This window comes from Salmo trutta, chromosome 19 (assembly GCF_901001165.1).
Source record: "Salmo trutta chromosome 19, fSalTru1.1, whole genome shotgun sequence".
Taxonomy (NCBI): Eukaryota; Metazoa; Chordata; class Actinopteri; order Salmoniformes; family Salmonidae; genus Salmo; species Salmo trutta.
Window position 1 is genome coordinate 46,298,824 of NC_042975.1, and position 21,098 is coordinate 46,319,921.

General features: G+C 45.0%; 1 protein-coding gene and 1 long non-coding RNA gene across 2 annotated transcripts; one reads left to right on the plus strand and one right to left on the minus strand.

Moving 5' to 3' along the window:
• Positions 1–1,510: 1,510 nt before the first annotated feature.
• On the minus strand, positions 1,511–1,860 carry LOC115153718 (uncharacterized). Its single transcript, XR_003867748.1, has 2 exons — positions 1,635–1,860; positions 1,511–1,603 (listed from the first exon to the last, which is right to left on the minus strand). It is a non-coding gene; the product is annotated as an uncharacterized LOC115153718 (long non-coding RNA).
• A 2,693-nt stretch (positions 1,861–4,553) lies between these two features.
• LOC115154789 (zinc finger Y-chromosomal protein 1-like) lies at positions 4,554–20,645 on the plus strand. The gene is made up of 8 exons (XM_029701374.1): positions 4,554–5,383; positions 6,813–6,909; positions 8,578–8,907; positions 9,055–9,201; positions 9,310–9,393; positions 9,469–9,603; positions 17,120–17,266; positions 19,167–20,645. Exons 2-8 carry the CDS (start codon positions 6,843–6,845, stop codon positions 20,432–20,434), a joined length of 2,178 nt encoding a protein of 725 aa, XP_029557234.1. The 5' UTR covers positions 4,554–5,383; positions 6,813–6,842; the 3' UTR covers positions 20,435–20,645.
• The last annotated feature ends 453 nt before the right edge of the window (positions 20,646–21,098 follow it).

Sequence of the window (21,098 nt, forward strand, 5' to 3'; positions counted from 1 at the left end):
GGTAGGAAATTAGATGTGGAGGAAGGCACTTTTAAAGAATAACCAGGCATCCTCTACTGACAGGATGAGGTCAATATCCTTCCAGGATACCCGGGCCAGGTCGATTAGGAAGGCCTGCTCGCTGAAGTGTTTTAGGGAGCGTTTGATAGTGATGAGGGGTGGTCGTTTGACCACAGACCCGTTACGGATGCAGGCAATGAGGCAGTGATCGCTGAGATCTTGGTTGAAAACAGCAGAGGTATATTTGGAGGGCAAGTTGGTTAGGATGATATCTATGAGGGTGCCCGTGTTTACGGATTTGGGGTTGTACCTTGTGGGTTCATTGATAATTTGTGAGATTGAGGGCATCAAGCTTAGATTGTAGGATGGCCGGGGTGTTAAGCATGTCCCAGTTTAGGTCAATACTTTTGATACCTAAGTATATTTAGAACCAAATACTTTTAGACTTTTACTCAAGTAGTATTTTACTGGGTGACTTTTACTTGAGTAACTTTCTATTAAGGTATCTATACTTTTACTAAAGTATGACAATTGGGTACTTTTTCCTTTTTGCACGCCACCCTGTCTGCGTCACACCAAATGACAAGCATCACACCGGGAATCTTCCCCTTCAGTTGGTCAGCATTTACATTTACAGCTACCCCAGTAATCACTTTGCCCTTTTCTTGAGAGCAAAACAATTCACATCTCTTGCCCCCGTTCATTTAACACGGAGCACTGTCTTGTTTTGTACGCTTTGTACAAATAATAAAACGCAGAACTACAGGATGTTTCTTAACATAACTCTTTATTAACTAGCTACAACTACATGTTCGCCTATCTCCAACCACGATCAACTGACTATGCCCTAACCGTCTGGGTGGTCTTAACCAATCACTGAACAGTAGGATACGGCGGTAAAATGCATCCAATTATAATTCAGTATGTATTCACATATGAATATTACATCCCCCTTCTTTTAAAACAAAATACAAATGTTTACATATTCTAAGCTTTTCTTTTGAATACATGCTCTGTAGTTTGAACTCAAGGTAAGTAACCATTTATATTGCATAATACACCAACTGAATCAACATAGACTCTGAAACAATGATCCAACATACTGTTACTTTTAGAACAAGGGATTCTCAGCAACTCAGCTTTCACTGTAGAAATGACATCTTAACATTTCAAACAAATACAATACTAAAGCATTTCAAGTGAACTTTCAATAACAAGTTTACAGTCTGGAACTCTTTTAGGGCAGCGATCCGCCTACACCCTTTGACATTTCACAGGTCGAGGACAGCCGGAGAAGATAACAAAAAGTTCAAAATACGTAATTGTAGCTTTTGTATTTGTAGTAGTCTATTTCGTGGCAGTCACTAATTAGTTAGGACGTTGTGGTTTGCTTAGATTCTTGAATGGTCATTGTCTTGTTTTGTATGCAGCTTTATTAACAATTTTTTTTTTACATGGTTTGCAAACTGATATGGGACACAATATCAAGATAACATGCAAAACATGCAACTTTTTTTTTGCCAAACATATGGGTGATGACGAGTTGCCACTGAACATCATACATGTATCATCAATTGCCAACATCAATGCTTGCTTAAGTATCCTTAATAGACAGCTAGCAAAAACAAAAACACACGATTCAGCAGCAGCTGCCTCTGCTGCTCGAGCCGTCTGCTTTGCAGCTCGAGCCCGACTCGGTGCCTGTCTTTCCAACAGTCGGTGTTAGATTCACTCAGTTGGTTAACAGTCGAGGCCTTCGTACACTTCGTCGATCTTTCGCTGAAACTCGTCTTGGGCTGAGATAATCCCAAAAGGCAGGCGACGGAACCTGTAGCGTCCAAACGGTGTGTTGAATGTTGTGAGCTTAGATGACTCTTCTGTGAGCTTGATAGCCCAGTAGCCTGATCTAGCGTCCATGACGCTGAAGTAGTGTGCTCCCGCTAGCTTGTGTGTGATGCCATCTAGCGTCGGTAAAGGGTAATGGGGCCGTTTGATAGCCTTGTTCAAGTCTCTTGGGTCGAGGCATACTCGGAGCTTGCCTGTGCGTGGTTTCTCCACCACCACTAACGCGTTTACCCAGTCGGTCGGTTCTGTAACCTTGGTGACTATGTCAGATTGTTCCATGCTCTCCAACTCTTTCTTCAGACGGGCACGGAGAGCAAGGGGAATCTTTCTCGGGGGTAGACCACAGGGGTTGCGTCTGGGTCAAGGTGAATGGTACATTCTCCTGGGAATAATCCTATTCCTGTAAAGACATCAGCAAACTCCTCCAGTACATTTCCTGTCTCTACTGGTGCTGTTACTGATAAAACTAGCTTGATGAGGTCCATGTCTAAGCATGCTTTAAGACCTAGCACTGCAGGTGCTCTAGTGTCAACAACGTAAAAGTCCAACATCATGTCACTTTCCTTGTATTTGCATTTGAAAGTGCATGTGCCTTTTACTGGGAGCTGTTCACCACCATAACCAGTCAGTCTGCGCGTGGTGGGCTGTAGCTCGCACTCAGATGTCAAGCTGCGGTACTTATTCAGAGGAATAATGTTTACTTGTGCACCAGTGTCTAGTTTGAACTTTAGCTTTGTGCCTTGTGTTCCTATCTCAATGTCAGCAAAGGCTTGCTCTGTCTCTGATATGTGACTTTTTCCTGTCACTGAATCAATAAACAGTTCATCATCATTTGACTCTTTGATTGACATTTCATCTTCACTCACTGTGTGTACTGTTTTTCCACGGTAAGCTCTGCACACTTTTGCAAAGTGATTCAATTTACCACATTTAGTACACTGTTTGCCTTTAGCTGGGCAATTTCCTTGTTCGCCATGCACTTTGTATCCACAATATCCACATGTTTTGGGGCGTTTTGAGTCTGTGTCGCTCTGTTTCGGTGTTATGTCTCTCTCCGTTCTGAAACGCGCTCTCTGGGCACCGGAGGTGTGCTTTGATGTCTGACTGCGTGCACTGCTTGTTCACGTGATGCGCTCGTGCTGCGGCGCGAAATGGTTTTCATCTGAGCCTGTGCTAGCTCGTGAGATCTGGCTATGTCGATAGCTTTGTCCAGCGTTAGCTCAGACCCAACATTCAAAAGTTTCTCTCTCACTCGCGGTGAGTGTATTCCAAATACAATACGGTCCCTGACCATCTCATCCTTGTTTGCATAATCACAGTCTTTCACAAGCAGACGCAGCCCAGTCACAAACGGTTCAAAAGACTCGCTAGCTCCCTGTACTTTCTCATGGAATTTGTACCTAGCGAAAATTGTATTAGTCTTCGGCACAACATATGCTTCAAAACGATCGTAGTATGTTTTCAGTACCTTTGATTCAGCCTCGGTAAGTGTCCATGTGTTGTAAATATCTCTCCCTTTTTCACCGATCCAGAGGAGCAGGTAGCTACATTTTTCCTCTTTTTCCTTCAGAGGACCCGTGAACATTAGCTCCACATGCTGTTTGTACTTACGCCATGCATCGGGTAAGTTTGTAGACTCCCAGTCCATTCGAGGTGAAGGAACTCCAGAAAAATCCATCTTTTAAGACCATTTACTCTGACACCATGTCTTGTTTTGTACGCTTTGTACAAATAATAAAACGCAGAACTACAGGATGTTTCTTAACATAACTCTTTATTAACTAGCTACAACTACATGTTCGCCTATCTCCAACCACGATCAACTGACTATACCCTAACCGTCTGGGTGGTCTTAACCAATCACTGCACAGTAGGATACGGCGGTAAAATGCATCCAATTATAATTCAGTATGTATTCACATATGAATATTACAAGCACCTACTCCCTCTGACCAGCAGAAACACAAACAATTATCACAAGACCACTTCTGGTTACCCTCACCGATTTCACAGCACCCAACTCTGTTTTCACCCACTCTGTAACCACAAATGGATCAGCCAAAAGGCAAGGGTCCACTTTTTCCAAAAATGCTTCAGTCCTACTGACTCATCTTTATCCTGACCCTCGGTGCAAGCCTCAGGCTCCGAGAACTTCACCACAACTACCACACTTTTCCCTCATTCACTTCCATTTCTCCTCCTGTCTTCAACTCACTCTGCTTACACTTTCTACCATTCTTCTTTAACAAACCATCTCCCTTTTTTCCACCATTTTAACCTACTCAAGCTCACCATCTTCCTCCCTCTCTCTCTCTCTCTCTCTTTTCCCCTCCGTATTCCAAGTGTCTCCTTATGATAACACTGCCCTTCTCCTGACATACATCTTGTTCTTGCCTTGTCAAGGGACACCATTTAACCAGCTGTCACAATCTCCATACAATCAGCTCAAACCCCTCGTGCTTTCTGGTGTTGATAACTGGTTCGCCATGTTTAGAACATGTGGGCACAGAGCTCTCATCACGCTTTGAGCTAACAGGAGTAAAAGCATGGCTCCCGCTGATGACATCACAACATCAACGCAATTTAGAAAATACTATAAAATAGTTCACTCTTGAAAGTAGTGATACATATCAAAATAACCTTAAAATAATACATGAAAAGAAATATGAGAGATTTTCAGTAAAATACAAAGTATATTTTACACCTGTTACAGATGGGGACACTTATTGGGGAATAGGCTACCGTTTGTGTAAGTGTTCTACTGCTTCTACCTGAGGCCTGGGCAATAACGGTGGTAGAGCATTTACTTTTGCAGCAGGAGACACTAAGATCGAGCACCCTGACAGCTGGTCTCTCTCCTGCTACATTCAAACGATGTGCTGATATGGATCATCTTTGAAGGTATAATCAAATTGCAGGCATGAGAGAAGATCATCAAGGGATATCAACTTCAAGAATAAAGAAAATGCCATGTGTCAAATGATTTTGATCAAGAAGTAGAAGTGGTCAATCACTGGCAAATCTGTAGCTGTCAAATTAACCTGTAAAGCGGGTAGTAACATGATTAACCAATAGGATTAGATCATTGCATCTGGCTAATGGTAGTAGGAGTAAATGTCGAACATCATCGCAGTTTGTTCATGATTTTTAGCGACATACATGAATAAACTGGGCTCACTATACCAGGCTTTCAAAAGGTATGCAAAGAAAACAGCCGCGATGTAAAATCTCCATAGTGGAGCACAATTGCTGTGCCCCTGATCGTGGCCTGTCTATAACTACCAGTAGATGGGTGTCCAGACTTCTTCCGCATTTTCCTACGACTTTCGGGCTGTGACGTGAGTGCTGACGGCGGCCTTGGTGCTGGCGGAGCTGGGGGCTGTAGCGATTATCAGTGGAGCTTCGAAAGACTCGGCCCCTCCCTCCCTGCGCCTCAGCGGCCCGCCCAGCTAGCACAAACTCCCGATTGAATCCTGCCCGAGTCTGGGGAAACCGGACGGCCTGGAAATCGAGAGGCCAACCTGTACTACACAATCTGGTAAGCAGGTTATCTTGCGGTTTTTTTTTTTTTTTTCATGTGCACGGAGCATAGGAAATGCCTTACATTTGTGATTGCATGTGTATTATTCTATGTTTCTATCTGAAAAGTGGAGAAGCGTACGAGGGGTTGGGCCTTTCTTGCTTATTTGGGCCCCGGCCACAATAGGCCATAATTACGGCCTAGAAAATCCGCGAGGGGATTTTTCAAAACATCGCTAACATTATAGTCTGCTATTAGCCAGATACCCCCCACAAAGTTTAACAGTATAGTTACCATGTTCAAATATGATATTGTAGAGATTATTTTTGTTCTGCATTAACAACGCCAGTGGGTAAAATGTTTGTCCAGGGATCTCCAACAAAATGGCGCACATCTGTTTTTGAAAACACGGAAGGAAATATGCTTTAGCTTGGTAGGCTAGCCGCCATACTTAGCAATAATAAACCTTTCAGGTGGCTCGCGAACTTGCTAACCTAGCTATGCACTTATGTTTACTATCGCACGGATGTGTGGGTTGGGTCAGCTGTCATGTTTCCATTGACGTTAGTTAGCTCAAAGCTGCCTTTCACTGCTAAATGACTAAACTGTAAACTGTAACTTAAACGACCACATGTAGCTAGAGTCTAATCTTTGATGTTATGTAACCATTTTACTACTACCGCCAGATACTTTTGTGAAATTCAATTTTTTGTTTGCTTGCAGACCTTTTGTCTTAAATGTTGTCTTTTTTGCGTAAATACCTAGGTAAATTACAGCAAGCGCCATTTTTGTGTCTAATTTGTTCCCATTTAGGCTATAGTTAAAGATTTGAGTCTGTTGACCTAATTGTGCGTGTCCTCCGGTGAGTATCATGAAGCATCACTGCTTGTCTGGCGCTCCCACACTGTTGTGTGCCAGACCACTGCTGTCAGATTTGACCGTGGGGGAATTGGATGTCAAATGTGCTGCGTCGCTCAAACCTTTTGTTTATGTCTCGGTGCATTTCGGCGAGTAACCGCGTATATTTTTCCACTTTTGCATGACTATGAGGATTAAGATCGATAGATAGTATTTGCATGGCTGAAAACATCTCTCGTGACGTCAAAGCACATTACAACAAAATAATGATTTTATCATTACGATCATAGCTTAAATAAACCTAATCACATAGCTGCCTATACCCTTCCTATTTTTAGTTTAGGCAGTGGGCCAAGTAATATAGCTAAAATAGTTTAGAAGATTACCACCAAATAAAATGCAGACCAATATAATTGATATCCAGAAAGATTAGGACATGACTACATTTCACAGGAGGGGAAACACATGGGCATAATGATACCTGTTACATTGTAACAGAGATTTTGGATTTGAGTATGGTAGACTAATATTTTGGGTTGGCCATTAGCACTATGTGACTGTGATTTGACTGGTCAATTCTTGCCTCCAGTGCTGCAGTGACAAATGAGGTGTAAGGACAATGGATGAGGATGAGACAAGGCTTGCACTCCATTCCCAGGATCCTAAAATAATTCTCCATGGATCAGGTAAAAGCTACGTTTCACTGAGCATTCAAGTGTTTCCCTGTACTGTTCTTTGTTCTGCACAAAAATACAGCTTTTCTTAAAAGCTTTTTCAAGCTATTTTCTTTGTAAGAGTGCATGCATACAGTGCCTTATGAAAGTATTCATACCTCTTGACTTATTCCACGTTTTGTTGTTACAGCCTGAATTCAAAATGGATGAAATATATATATTTTTTCTCGCATCTACACACAATACCCCATAATGACACAGTGAAACATGTTTTTAGAAATTTCTGCACATTTCTTGAAAAGGAAATACAGAAATAATCTAATTTACATAAGTATTCACACCCCTGAGTCAAAACATGATAGAACCACCTTTGGCGGTGATTACAGCTGTGGTCTCTGGTTAAGTCTCAAAGAGCTTTGCACACCTGGATTGTACAATATTTGCCCATTCTCTTCAAAATTCTTCCAGCTCTGTCAAATTGGTGGATGATCATTGCTAGACAACCATTTTCAAGTCTTGCCATAGATTTTCAAGCAGATTTAAGTCAAAACTGTAATTCGGCCACTCCGGAACATTCACTGTCTTCTTGGTAAGCAACTCCATTGTAGATTTGGCCTTGTGTTTTAGGTTATTGTCCTGCTGAAAGGTGAATTAATCTCCCAGTGTCTGGTGGAAAGCAGACTGAACCAAGTTTTCCTCTAGGATTTTGCATGTGCTTAGCTCCATTCAGTTAATTTTTTTATCCTGGAAAAACTCCCCAGTCCTTAACGACTACAAGCATACCCATAACATAATGCAGCCACCTCTATGCTTGAAAATATGAAGAGTGGTTCTCAGTACTGTGTTGTATTGTATTTTCCCCAAACACAAAACTTTGTATTCAGGACAGAAAGTAAATTGCTTTGCCACTTTTTTTCAGTATTAATATTTTCCTTCTTTTCACTGTGTCAGTTAGGGTAGTATTGTGGAGTAACTGCAATGTTGTTGATCCAGCCTCAGTTTTCTCCTATCGCAGGCATTAAACTCTGTGATAAAATGTAACTGTTTTAAGTCACCGTTGCCTCATAGTGAAATCCCTGAGTGTTTTCCTTCCTCTCCAGCAACTGATTTAGGAAGGATGCCTGTGTTCTTGTAGTGACTGGGTGTTGATACACCATCCAAAGTGTAATTAATAACTTCACCATGCTCAAAGGGATATTCAATATCTGCTTTTATTTTTACCCATCTACCAATAGGTGCTTTTTGTGAGGCATTGGAAAATCTCCCTGGTCTTTGTGGTTGAATCTGTGTTTGAAATTCACTGCTCGACCAAAGACTGTAAAAATGTGACCTGATGCGTCTCTGCTTGGCGCTCAGCATTAAGGAGATAGATTGGGGTAAGGTCCTGCAATAGACTCGCGTCCAGTCCAAGGGGTACATCAAGCTACATCAGCCTGCTCTATGAGCTGTTCCGGCTTGCACAAGCCATGGCATAATTCCACTTTGACATTATGGGGTGGGTAGGCCAGTGACAAAAAAATCTAAATTGAATCCATTTTCAATTTGAGCTGTAACACAGCAAAATATTGGAACAAGTCAAGGTGTGTGAATACTTTCTGAAGGCACTGTATGTCTGCTGCAATATGTTTATGTAGGCCAATACGGAAGATATCCAACTGTTCCTGTGTTGATGTGTTCCAGATGAGGGTGGTGCTGGAGGGGAGGAGTTTGTGGTGGAGCTGCAGGAGACGGTGCTGGTGTCGGAGGGGGAGGGAATGGCGGTGCATGGATTCGCTCCAGAGGAGCTGGTGATCCAGGATGCTGTTGAGGATGTGGTGTCTGAGTATGTGCACTGCGATGAGGACGAGGAGGTTGCTGTGGAGACATGTGTGATGTCACTGGAGGGGGAGGACGAAGGCGTTGCCATGGGGGACATGCCTGAGGATGAGATGGTGGCAGACGGGCATGCCCAGGATGAACTGGACCCAGAGCAAGACGCAGACGGATGTGGGGACTACCTCATGATCTCCTGTGAGTACCATCCTGCTTCACTTCTCCAGTTCTACATCAATAGCACTCACTCAGTCACCTGTCCTCTTATAAAGAAAACATTGCAGTTAGACTAATGATCAGTAGTGAATGGCTTTCTTAACTCGCTCTCTTTTCATCTCCCTCCAGTGGATGAGGCAGGCAAGATGGTGTCAGACGACGGTACAGAGGTGACTGTGGAGGGAGCCGTGGAGGACCAGGTGGAGAAGGACGAGGATGGCCAGGAGGTGATCAAGGTGTATATCTTCAAGGCAGACTCTGGAGAGGATGACCTGGGTAAGGAGACATTTGAATCATGTTTAATGCACTTAGAAAGAGGGATTCTATAACCCACGGTAGTTGATCACTAAGGAGTATTAAGTCATTGTGTGGTTGTCTGCGTAGGAGAAACCGAGGACGTGGCACTGACGGACTCTACAGGCCGAACGCTCCGAGAGAAGATGGTGTACATGTCCCAAGGGGACCATGGTAAGAAATAAATTCTGTGTGTGTGAGAGTGTGTGTGTTTTACGATTGTGTTACAACTGGTGTGTTTTCCTGCAGGTGCATCAAAGATATCTGATGAGGTTTACATGGAGGTGGTGGTGGGGGGTGAGGAGCCAGTGACCCATGAGCGGTCTTACGACGGCACGGCTCTCAGTAAGGACTTCATGCCTGTGGCTTGGGCAGCCGCTTATGGTCAGTGACACACACTATTATATACAAATGTATCGTTTAACATTGCAGAGAATGTCTTGTTGCTCTTCTGTACTCTGTAGTGATAAGTACAGTGCATTTGGAAAGTATTCAGACCACTTCCCGTTTTCCACGTTTTGTTACGTTACAGCCTTATTGTAAAATGGATTAAAAATATATATTTATATTATTCTCAATCTACACACAATACCCCATAATGACAAAGCGAAAACAGGTTTTTAGAACATTTTCCAAATGTATAAAAAATTTTTTTTTAAATACCTTATTTGCATAAGTATTCAGGCCCTTTGCTAAGTATTCAGGCCCTTTGCTATGTTTCTACAACTTGGAGTCCACCTGTGGTAAATTCATTTGATTGGACATGATTTGGAAAGGCACACTCCTGTCTATGTAAGGTCCCATAGTTGACAGTGCATGTCAGAGCAAAAACCAAGCCATGATATCAAAGGAATTATCCGTAGAGCTCCAAGACAGGATTGTGTTGAGGCACAGATCTGGGGAAGGGTACCAAAAAATATCTGCAGCATTGAAGGTCCCCAAGAACACAGTGGCCTCCATCATTCTTAAATGGAAGAAGTTTCGAACCACCAAGACTCTTTCTAGAGCTGGTTGCCCAGCCAAACTGAGCAATCAGGGGAGAAGGGCCTTGGTCAGGGAGGTGACCAAGAACCCAATGGTCACGCTGACAGAGCTCCAGAGTTCCTCTGTGGTGATGGGAGAACCTTCCAAAAGGACAACCATCTCTGCTGCACTCCGCCGATCAGGCCTTTATGGTAGAGTGGCCAGATGGAAACCACTCCTCAGTAAAATGCACATGACAGCCAGCTTGGAATTTGCCAAAAGACACCTAAAGTACTATGTCCATGAGACACATGATTCTCTGGTCAGATTGAACTCTTTAACCTGAATGCCAATCGTCAAATCTGGAGGAAACCCGGCACCATCCCTACGTTGAAGCATGGTGGTGGCAGCATCATGCTGTGGGGATGTTTTTCATGGGCAGGCACTGGGAGACTAGTCAGGATCGAGGGAAAGATGAACGGAGCGAAGTACGGAGATATTTGATGAAACCTGTTCCAGAGTGCTCAGGACCTCAGACTGGGGTGAAGTTTCACCTTCCAACAGGACAACGACCCGAAGTACACAGCTAAGACAACGCAGGAGTGGCATCGGGACAAGTCTCTGAATGTCCTTGAGTTGCCCAGACTTGAACCCAATGAAACATCTCTGGAGAGACCTGAAAATAGCTGTGCAGCGATGCTCCCCATCCAACCTGACAGAGCTTGAGGATCTGCAGAGAAGAATGGGAGAAACTCCCCACATACTGATGTGCCAAGCTTGTAGCGTCATACCCAAGAAGACTCAAGGCTGTAATTGCTACCAAAGGTGCTTCAACAAAGTACTGAGTAAAGTGTCTGAATACGTACAGTGCTGTGAAAAAGTATTTTCCCCCTTCCTGATTTCTTATTTTTTTGCATATTTATCACACTTAAATGTTTCAGATCATCAAACAAATTTAAATATTTCACAAAGATAACCCAAGTAAACACAAAATGCAGTTTTTAAGTGATTATATTATTTAATGGAAAAAAGCTATCCGAACCTTCATGGCCCTATGTGGAAAAGTAATTGCCCCCTAAACCTAATAACTGGTTGTGCCACCCTCCGCAGCAACAACTGCAATCAAGCGTTTGCGATAACTAGCAATGAGTCTTTCACATCGCTGTGGAGGAATTTTGGCCCACTCTTCTTTGCAGAATTATTTTAATTCAGCCACATGGGAGGGTTTGAGCATGAACCGCCTGTTTAACCTCTCTCGGGTATGTGGGACGATTTCGTCCCACCTACGTAACAGCTACTGGAATTCCAGTGGCGCGATTTTTGAATCGTTAGAAATACTATAACTTCAATTTCTCAAACATATGACTATTTCACAGCTATTTAAAGACAAGAATCTCGTTAATCTAACCCCACTGTCCGATTTCAAAAAGGCTTTACAACGAAAGCAAAACATTAGATTATGTCAGTAGAGTGCCCAGCCAGAAAAAATCTGACACCCATTTTTCAAGCTAGCATATCATGTCACATAAACCCAAACCACAGCTAAATGCAGCACTAACCTTTGATGATCTTCATCAGATGACACACCTAGGACATTGTGTTATACAATACATGCATGTCTGTTCAATCAAGTTCATATTTATATCAAAAACCAGCTTTTTACATTAGCATGTGACGTTCAGAAAAAGCATAACCACCGCAAACTTCCGTTGAATTTACTAACAGTTTGCTAAATTACTCACGATAAACGTTCACAAAAAGCATAACAATTATTTTAAGAATGATAGATACATCACCCCTCTATGCACTCGATATGTCCGATTTTAAAATAGCTTTTCGGATGAAGCACATTTTGCAATAATCTAAGTACATAGCCCGGCATTACAGGGCTAGCTATTTAGACACCCGGCAAGATTAGCCTTCATCAAAATCACATTTCCTATAAGAAAAATGTTCTTACCTTGCTTGTTCTTCATCAGAATACACTGCCAGGACTTCTACTTCAATAACAAATGTTGGTTTGGTCCCAAATAATCCATCGTTATATCCAAACAGCGACGTTTTGTTCGTGAGTTCTAGAATGCTTTTTCACGGTCCCGCGCATGGCGCGTTGCCTTGTCAAAAATGTCTAAATATTCCATTACCGTACTTCGAAGCATGTCAACCGCTGTTTAAAACCAATTTTTATGCCATTCAACTCGTAGATTAGTGATAATATTCCGACCGGGAGTATGCATTGAGCCTAAACAGCCGAATAAAATTTCTCCTCAGAAGCGACTCATGCACGCGCATCATTCAAAGGTCCTCGGAGCATCCACTTACAAAAGGCGATAATATGTTTCAACCTGAGGCTCCCTCGTAAACCTTCAGTTATTTCGCGGGCTCTGAGAGCCTATTGGAGCCCTGGGAATTGTCACGTTACAGCTAAGATCCTTACTTTTCAATAAAAAGATGCAAGACGCACGACTCCTTGTCAGACAGGGTACTTCCTGCTTGAAACCTTGTCAGGTTTTTGCCTGCCATAGGAGTTCTGTTATACTCACAGACACCATTCAAACAGTTTTAGAAAATTCAGAGTGTTTTCTATCCAAACCTGAACAATAATATGCATATTCTAGCTTCTGAGTTGGTGTAGGAGGCAGTTAAAAATGGGAACATATTTTTTCCAAAATTCTCAATACTGCCCCCTACCCCAAACAGGTTAAGGTCACGCCACAGCATCTCAATCGGATTCAAGTCTGGACTTTGACTAGGCCACTCCAAAACCTTACATTTACATCATTTAGCAGACGCTCTTATCCAGAGCGTCTTACAAATTGGTCCATTCACCTTATGATATCCAGTGGAACAACCACTTTACAATAGTACATCTATCTTTTTTTGGGGGGGGGGGGTTAGAAGGATTACTTAATCCTATCCCAGGTATTCCTTAAAGAGGTGGGGTTTCAGTTGTCTCCGGAAGGTGGTGATTGACTCCGCTGTCCTGGCGTCGTGAGGGAGCTTGTTCCACCATTGGGGTGCCAGAGCAGCGAACAGTTTTGACTGGGCTGAGCGGGAACTGTGCTTCCGCAGAGGTAGGGAGGCGAGCAGGCCAGAGGTGGATGAACGCAGTGCCCTTCTTTGGGTGTAGGGACTGATCAGAGCCTGAAGGTACGGAGGTGCCGTTCCCCTCACAGCTCCGTAGGCAAGCACCATGGTCTTGTAGCAGATGCGAGCTTCAACTGGAAGCCAGTGGAGTGTGCGGAGGAGCGGGGTGACGTGAGAGAACTTGGGAAGGTTGAACACCAGATGGGCTGCGGCGTTCTGGATGAATTGTAGGGGTTTAATGGCACAGGTAGGGAGCCCCGCCAGCAGCGAGTTGCAGTAATCCAGACGGGAGATGACAAGTGCCTGGATTAGGACCTGCGCCGCTTCCTGTGTAAGGCAGGGTCGTACTCTGCGAATGTTGTAGAGCATGAACCTACAGGATCGGGTCACCGCCTTGATGTTAGCGGAGAATGACAGGGTGTTGTCCAGGGTCACGCCAAGGCTCTTAGCACTCTGGGAGGAGGACACAATGGAGTTGTCAACCGTGATGGCGAGATCATGGAATGGGCAGTCCTTCCCCGGGAGGAAGAGCAGCTTCGTCTTGCCGAGGTTCAGCTTGAGGTGGTGATCCGTCATCCACACTGATATGTCTGCCAGACATGCAGAGATGCGATTCGCCACCTGGTTATCAGAAGGGGGAAAGGAGAAGATTAATTGTGTGTCGTCTGCGTAGCAATGATAGGAGAGACCATGTGAGGATATGACAGAGCCAAGTGACTTGGTGTATAGCGAGAATAGGAGAGGGCCTAGAACTGAGCCCTGGGGGACACCAGTGGTGAGACCACGTGGTGCGGAGACGGATTCTCGCCACGCCACCTGGTAGGAGCGACCTGTCAGGTAGGACGCAATCCAAGAGTGAGCCGCGCCGGATATGCCCAACTCGGAGAGGGTGGAGAGGAGGATCTGATGGTTCACAGTATCAAAGGCAGCAGATAGGTCTAGAAGGATGAGAGCAGAGGAGAGAGAGTTAGCTTTAGCAGTGCGGAGAGCCTCCGTGACACAGAGAAGAGCAGTCTCAGTTGAATGACCAGTCTTGAAACCTGACTGATTTGGATCAAGGTCATTCTGAGAGAGATAGCAAGAGAGCTGGCCAAGGACGGCACGCTCAAGAGTTTTGGAGAGAAAAGAAAGAAGGGATACTGGTCTGTAGTTGTTGACATCAGAGGGATCGAGTGTAGGTTTTTTGAGAAGGGGTGCAACTCTCGCTCTCTTGAAGACGGAAGGGACGTAGCCAGCGGTCAAGGGTGAGTTAATGAGCGGGGTGAGGTAGGGGAGAAGGTTTCCGGAAATGGTCTGGAGAAGAGAGGAGGGGATAGGGTCAAGCGGGCAGGTTGTTCGGCGGCCGGCCGTCACAAGTCGCAAGATTTCATCTGGAGAGAGAGGGGAGAAAGAGGTCAAAGCATAGGGTAGGGCAACGTGAGCAGGACCAGCGGTGTGGTTTGACTTAACAAACGAGGATCGAATGTCGTCAACCTTCTTTTCAAAATGGTTGACAAAGTCATCCGCGGGGGGGGGGGGGGGTTCAGGAGGGAGGAGAAGGTGGCAAAGAGCTTCCTAGGGTTAGAGGCAGATGCTTGGAATTTAGAGTGGTAGAAAGTGGCTTTAGCAGTAGAAACAGAGGAAGAAAATGTAGAGAGGAGGGAGTGAAAAGATGCCAGGTCCGCAGGGAGGCTAGTTTTCCTCCATTTCTGCTCGGCTGCCCGGAGCCCTGTTCTGTGAGCTCGCAATGAGTCGTCAAGCCACGGAGCAGGAGGGGAGGACCGAGCCGGCCGGGAGGATAGGGGACATAGAGAGTCAAAGGATGCAGAAAGGGAGGAGAGGAGGGTTGAGGAAGCAGAATCAGGAGATTGGTTGGAGAAGGATAGAGCAGAGGGAAGAGATGATAGGATGGAAGAGGAGAGTAGCAGAAGAGAGAGAGCGAAGGTTGCGACGGGGCAATACCATCTGAGTAGGGGCAGAGTGAGTAGTGTTGGAGGAGAGCGAGAGGGAAAAGGATACAAGGTAGTGGTCGGAGACTTGGAGGGGAGTTGCAGTGAGATTAGTAGAAGAACAGCATCTAGTAAAGATGAGGTCAAGCGTATTGCCTGCCTTGTGAGTAGGGGGTGACGGTGAAAGGGTGAGGTCAAAAGAGGAGAGGAGTGGAAAGAAGGAGGCAGAGAGAAATGAGTCAAAGGTAGACGTAGGGAGGTTAAAGTCACCCAGAACTGTGAGGGGTGAGCCATCCTCAGGAAAGGAACTTATCAAGGCATCAAGCTCATTGATGATCTCTCCAAGGGAACCTGGATGGCGATAAATGATAAGGATGTTAAGCTTGAATGGGCTAGTGACTGTGACAGCATGGAATTCAAATGAGATAGACAGATGGGTCAGGGGAGAAAGAGAGAATGTCCACTTGGGAGAGATGAGGATTCCAGTGCCACCACCACCCTGACCAGATGCTCTCGGGGTATTCGAGAACACGTGCTCATACGAGGAGAGAGCAGTAGGAGTAGCAGTGTTTTCTGTGGTAATCCATGTTTCCGTCAGCGCCAAGAAGTCGAGGGACTGAAGGGTAGCATAGGCTGAGATGAACTCTGCCTTGTTGGCCGCAGACCGGCAGTTCCAGAGGCTGCCGGAGACCTGGAACTCCACGTGGGTCGTGCGAGCTGGGACCACCACGCTAGAGTGGCAGCGGCCACGCGGTGTGCGGCCACTTTTCTCTCGTCAGTCCACAGAATATTTTCCCAAAAGTCTTGGGGACATTTTAACATCTTGACCATGTTCTGTTATAATATCCACCCGGCACAGCCAGAAGAGGACTGGCCACCCCTCATAGCCTGGTTCCTCTCTAGGTTTCTTCCTAGGTTTTTGGCCTTTCTAGGGAGTTTTTCCTAGCCACCGTGCTTCTTTCACATGCATTGCTTGCTGTTTGGGGTTTTAGGCTGGGTTTCTGTACAGCACTTTGAGATTTCAGCTGATATACGAAGGGCTATATAAATTAATTTGATTTGATTTGATTTGGGGATCATCAAGATGTTTTTGCCAAATTTGAGACGAGCCTTTGTTGTTTTTGGTCAGCAGTGTTTTTCGCCTTGGAACTCTGCCATGGATGCCATTTTTGTCCAGTCTCTTTCTTATGGTTGAGTCATGAACACTGACCTTAACTGAGGCAAGTGAGGCCTGCAGTTCTTTAGATGTTGTTGTGGTTTCTTTTGTGACCTCTTGGATGAGTCGTCGCTGCGCTCTTGGGGTCATTTTGGTAGGCCGGTCACTCCTGGGAAGGTTCACCACTGTTCCAAATGTTCTCCATTTGTGGATAATGGCTCTCACCGTGGTTCGCTGGAGTCCCAAAGCTTTAGAAATGGCTTTATAACCCTTTCCAGACTGATAGATGTCAATTACTGTGATTAACCACAGTAAATTCGTTAATTTAACGGGGGGGAAATTACTTTGTCACACAGATAATTTTATTTATTAAGGGAAAAAAGCTATCACTTAAACTGCATTTTGTGTTTACTTGGATTATCTTTGTGTAATATTAACATTTGTTTGATCTGAAACATTTATGTGACAAATGTGCAAAAAAATAAGAAATCAGGAAGGGGGCAAATACTTTTTCACAGCGCTGTATGTAAATGTGATATTTCAGTGTTTTATTTTTAAGACATTTGCAAAAAATTCTAACCATGTTTTTGCTTTGGTATTGTGTGTAGATTGATGGGGGGGCGCAATTTAATACATTTTAGAATAAGGCTGTAACGTAACAAAATGTGAAAAAAGTCTGAATCATTTCCGAATGCGCTGTATCACTGCTCTAGCAGTGTTGAGAGAAGGTGTGCATTTGCATTCAACATTTACGATGTGATTTCAGGTTCTGAGGACAGTGAAAGCTGTGAGAACAGGAACGGTGCCGCCAGTGCTCTGCTGCACATTGACGAGTCAGACGGAGTGGACAAGGTCAACAGGCAACGGAACAAGAATAAGAGAACAAGGGCTGAGCCTCGCCAGGTCCAGACAGGTACGTAGCTGTCAGATGGGACTGAACTACAGTCAGGTCCCAAATTTATTGGCACCCTTGATTAAGATGAGCAAATAACACTGTCAAATAATTAATACAAATAGTGAGCTACACTACATGGCCAAAAGTATGTGGACATCCCTTCAAATTAGTGGATTCGGCTATTTCAGCCACACCCGTTGCTGTGTATATAAAATCGAGCACACAGCCATGCAATCTCCATAGTCTTAACATTTGCAGTAGAATGGCTTTACTGAAGACCTTGGTGACTTTCAACATGGCACCGTCATAGGATGCAACCTTTCCAACAAGTCAGTGTGTCAAATTACTGCCCTGCTAGAGCAGCCCCAGTCAACTGTAAGCTCTTATTGTGAAGTGGGAACGTCTAGGAACAACAATGGCTCAGCCGCGAAGTGATGGGTCACACAACTTCACAGAACGGGACTACCGAGTGCTGAAGTGCGTAAAAATCTTCTGTCCTCGGTTGCAAAACTTACTACCGAGTTCCAAACTGCCTCTGGAAGGAATGTCAGCACAATACCTGTTCATCGGGAGCTTCATGAAATGGGTTTCCATGGCCGAGCAGCCACACACGTGCCCAAGATCACCGTGCGCAATGCCAAGCGTCAGCTGGAGTGGTGTAAAGCTCGCCGACCATTGGACTCTCTGGAGCAGTGGAAACGCATTGTCTGGAGTGATGAATCACGCTTCACCATGCCCGAATGCATTGTGCCAACTGTAAAGTTTGGTGGAGGAGGAATAATGGTCTGAGGCTGTTTTTCATGGTTCGGGCTAGGCCCCTTAGTTCTAGTGAAGGGAAATCTTAACGCTACAGCATACAATGACATTCTAGACTATTCTGTGCTTCCAACTTTGTGGCAACAGTTTGGGGAAGGCCCTTTCCTGTGTCAGCATGACAATGCCCCCGTGCACAAAGCGGAAATGGTTTGTGTGGAAGAACTTGACTGGCTTGCATAGAGCCCTGACCTCAACCCCATCGAACACCTTTGGGAGGAATTGGAAAGCTGACTGCGAGCCAGGCCTAATCGCCCAAGATCTGTGCCCGACCTCACTAATGCTCTTGTGGCTCAATGGAATCAAGTCTCCACAGCAATGTTCCAACATCTAGTGGAAAGTCTTCCCAGAAGAGTGGAGGCTGTTATAGCAGCATAGGGGGGGGACCAACTCCATATTAATGCCTATGATTTTGGAATGAGATGTTCGACGAGCAGGTGTCCACATACTTTTGGTCGTGTAGTGTATGTGCAGTTACAAAAGTATGTGGACACAATGTAATGAATATTGTGTGCTAATTAGTTTTGTTGAAATTGCTCGGAGAAAGAGATTTTGCTTAACAAACAAAATGCACCTACAAGATAGGGGTCAAAAATATTGCCACCCCTGTATTCAATATACCAGCACCCTTCCCTTGCGAGGATAATGACACGGAGCCTTTTTCTAAAATGTTTTATGAGATAGGTGAACACATTGGGATGGGTCTTAGATAATTCCTCCATACAGAATCTCTCCAGATTCTCCAATGGGAGGGTGCTGGAGTATTGCATTGTAGTTTAGAGATTTATTTGTTAAACAAATTCTTTCTCTAAGCAATTGTATTAGTATAACATAACAGCATTTTTCACATTTTTGAGCATACAATATAGCTCAGTATTTGTATTGTTATTTTATACAGTCGTCTTTGCTCATCTTTATCAAGGGTGCCAATCATTTTGCACCTGACTGTATATGTTACTGATTCTATGGGCTGGGCAACTGCAGGTCATTTATAAAGTCAACTGATTACTAAACTAACTCTGCACCGGTTTTCACAGTTTCATTTCTGAATACAGATCATGTGATATCTGGGAGTCATGAGTTTTGTATCTGTTTCCCATTCCAGCCATCATTATTGGTCCATATGGCCAGCCTCTGACCGTATACCCCTGCATGCTCTGTGGCAAGAAGTTCAAGTCGCGAGGCTTCCTGAAGCGCCACACCAAAAATCACCACCAGGATGTCCTGACCAGGAAAAAGTACCAGTGCACGGACTGTGACTTTACCACCAACAAGAAGGCCAGCCTTCATAACCACATGGAGGGGCACACGCTGAGCAGCAAGGGTCTGTTTGAGTGTGAGGTGTGTGGCAAGGATTTCCACCAGCAGGCGGCGCTCTTCTCACATCGACTGCAGCACCACCACCGTGAGCCCAAGAGTCCGGTGCCCTCACAGGCCAACAAGATGCACAAGTGTAAGTTCTGTGACTACGAGACGGCTGAACAAGGTCTGCTCAACCGCCACTTGCTGGCTGTCCATAGTAAGAGCTTCCCTCACATCTGTGTGGAATGTGGCAAGGGCTTCCGGCACCCCTCCGAGCTGAAGAAACACATGCGCACACACACCGGCGAGAAGCCTTACTCTTGCCTCTACTGCGACTACAAGTCGGCTGATTCCTCCAACCTGAAGACTCATGTCAAGACCAAGCACAGCAAAGAGATGCCCTTCAAGTGTGAGCGCTGCTTCCAGACGTTTGCTGAGGAGGAGGAGTTGCTGCAGCACGGGCTGACGCACGAGGAGGCCAAAACCCACCTGTGTGCCCACTGTGAACACAAGAGCTCCAACTCCAGTGACCTGAAGCGCCACGTTATATCGGTGCACACCAAGGACTACCCCCACAAATGTGCCGTCTGCGCTAAAGGCTTCCACCGGCCGTCTGAACTGAAGAAGCACTCTGCGTCACACCGTGCCAAGAAACTGCACCAGTGCCGACACTGCAACTTCAAGATCGCGGACCCCTTTGTGCTCAGTCGCCATATCCTGTCAGTTCACACCAAGGAGCAACAGGCCTCTCCTGAAAAGAACGGGGCCAAAAGGACCTTATTGGGGCCTTCCCCTGCCAGTGCACCGGTGGCAAAGAAGCAGGTTTTGGTGCCTGGTGCTAGTTCTAGTGCTGCGGGCATGGCCAAGGGGCCCAGGGAGAGGAGGGTGTACCAGTGTCAGTACTGTGACTACAGCTCTGGGGATGCCTCGGGCTTCAAGCGCCATGTGATCTCCATTCACACAAAAGACTACCCCCACCGCTGTGAGATCTGCTCTAAAGGCTTCCGCAGGCCCTCAGAGAAGAGCCAGCATATCGCACGCCACCACAAGGACTTAGTGCAGGCAGAGTGACCCTGGCACTACCTACCCCTCATACCACAACAAAAACACAAATGGAACCACTACCACACCGTAATCAAATGTATGTATGTATGTATGTATGTATGTATGTATGTATGTATGTATACTGAACAAAAATATAAATGCAACAATTTCAAACATTTTACTTAAAGTTAAAATTCATATTAGAAAATCAGTCAATTGAAATAAATTAATTAGGCTCTAATCTATGGATTTCACATGACTGGGAGTACAAATATGCATCTGTTGGTCACAGATACCTTAAGGGTAGGGGCATGGATCAGAAAACCAGTCAATATCTGGTGTGACCACCATTTGTCTCATGCAGCGCGACACTTCTCCTTCGGATCTCGTCACGGTATCTCTGTGCATTCAAATTGCAATCGATAAAATACAATTGTGTTTGTTGTCTGTAGATTGTCTGCCCATACCATAACCTTACCATGGGGCACTGTTCACAATGTTGACATCTGCAAACCACCCGCCCACACGACGCCATTCACATGGTCTACGGTTGTGAGGCCTGTTGGACATACTGCCAAATTCTTTAAAACAATGTTGGAGACAGCTTATGGTAGAGAAGTGAACATTCAATTTTCTGGCAACAGCTCTGGTGGATATTCCTGCAGTCAGCATGCCAATTGCACACTCCCTC

Excerpts from the sequence above, each read along its gene's own strand:
- LOC115154789 (XM_029701374.1), top strand. The coding sequence starts at position 6,843 with ATGGATGAGGATGAGACAAGGCTTGCACTCCATTCCCAGGATCCTAAA. Across the intron at positions 8,908-9,054 it reads GGACTACCTCATGATCTCCT|TGGATGAGGCAGGCAAGATG; the intron begins GTGAGTACCATC and ends ATCTCCCTCCAG. Across the intron at positions 17,267-19,166 it reads GCCTCGCCAGGTCCAGACAG|CCATCATTATTGGTCCATAT; the intron begins GTACGTAGCTGT and ends TTCCCATTCCAG.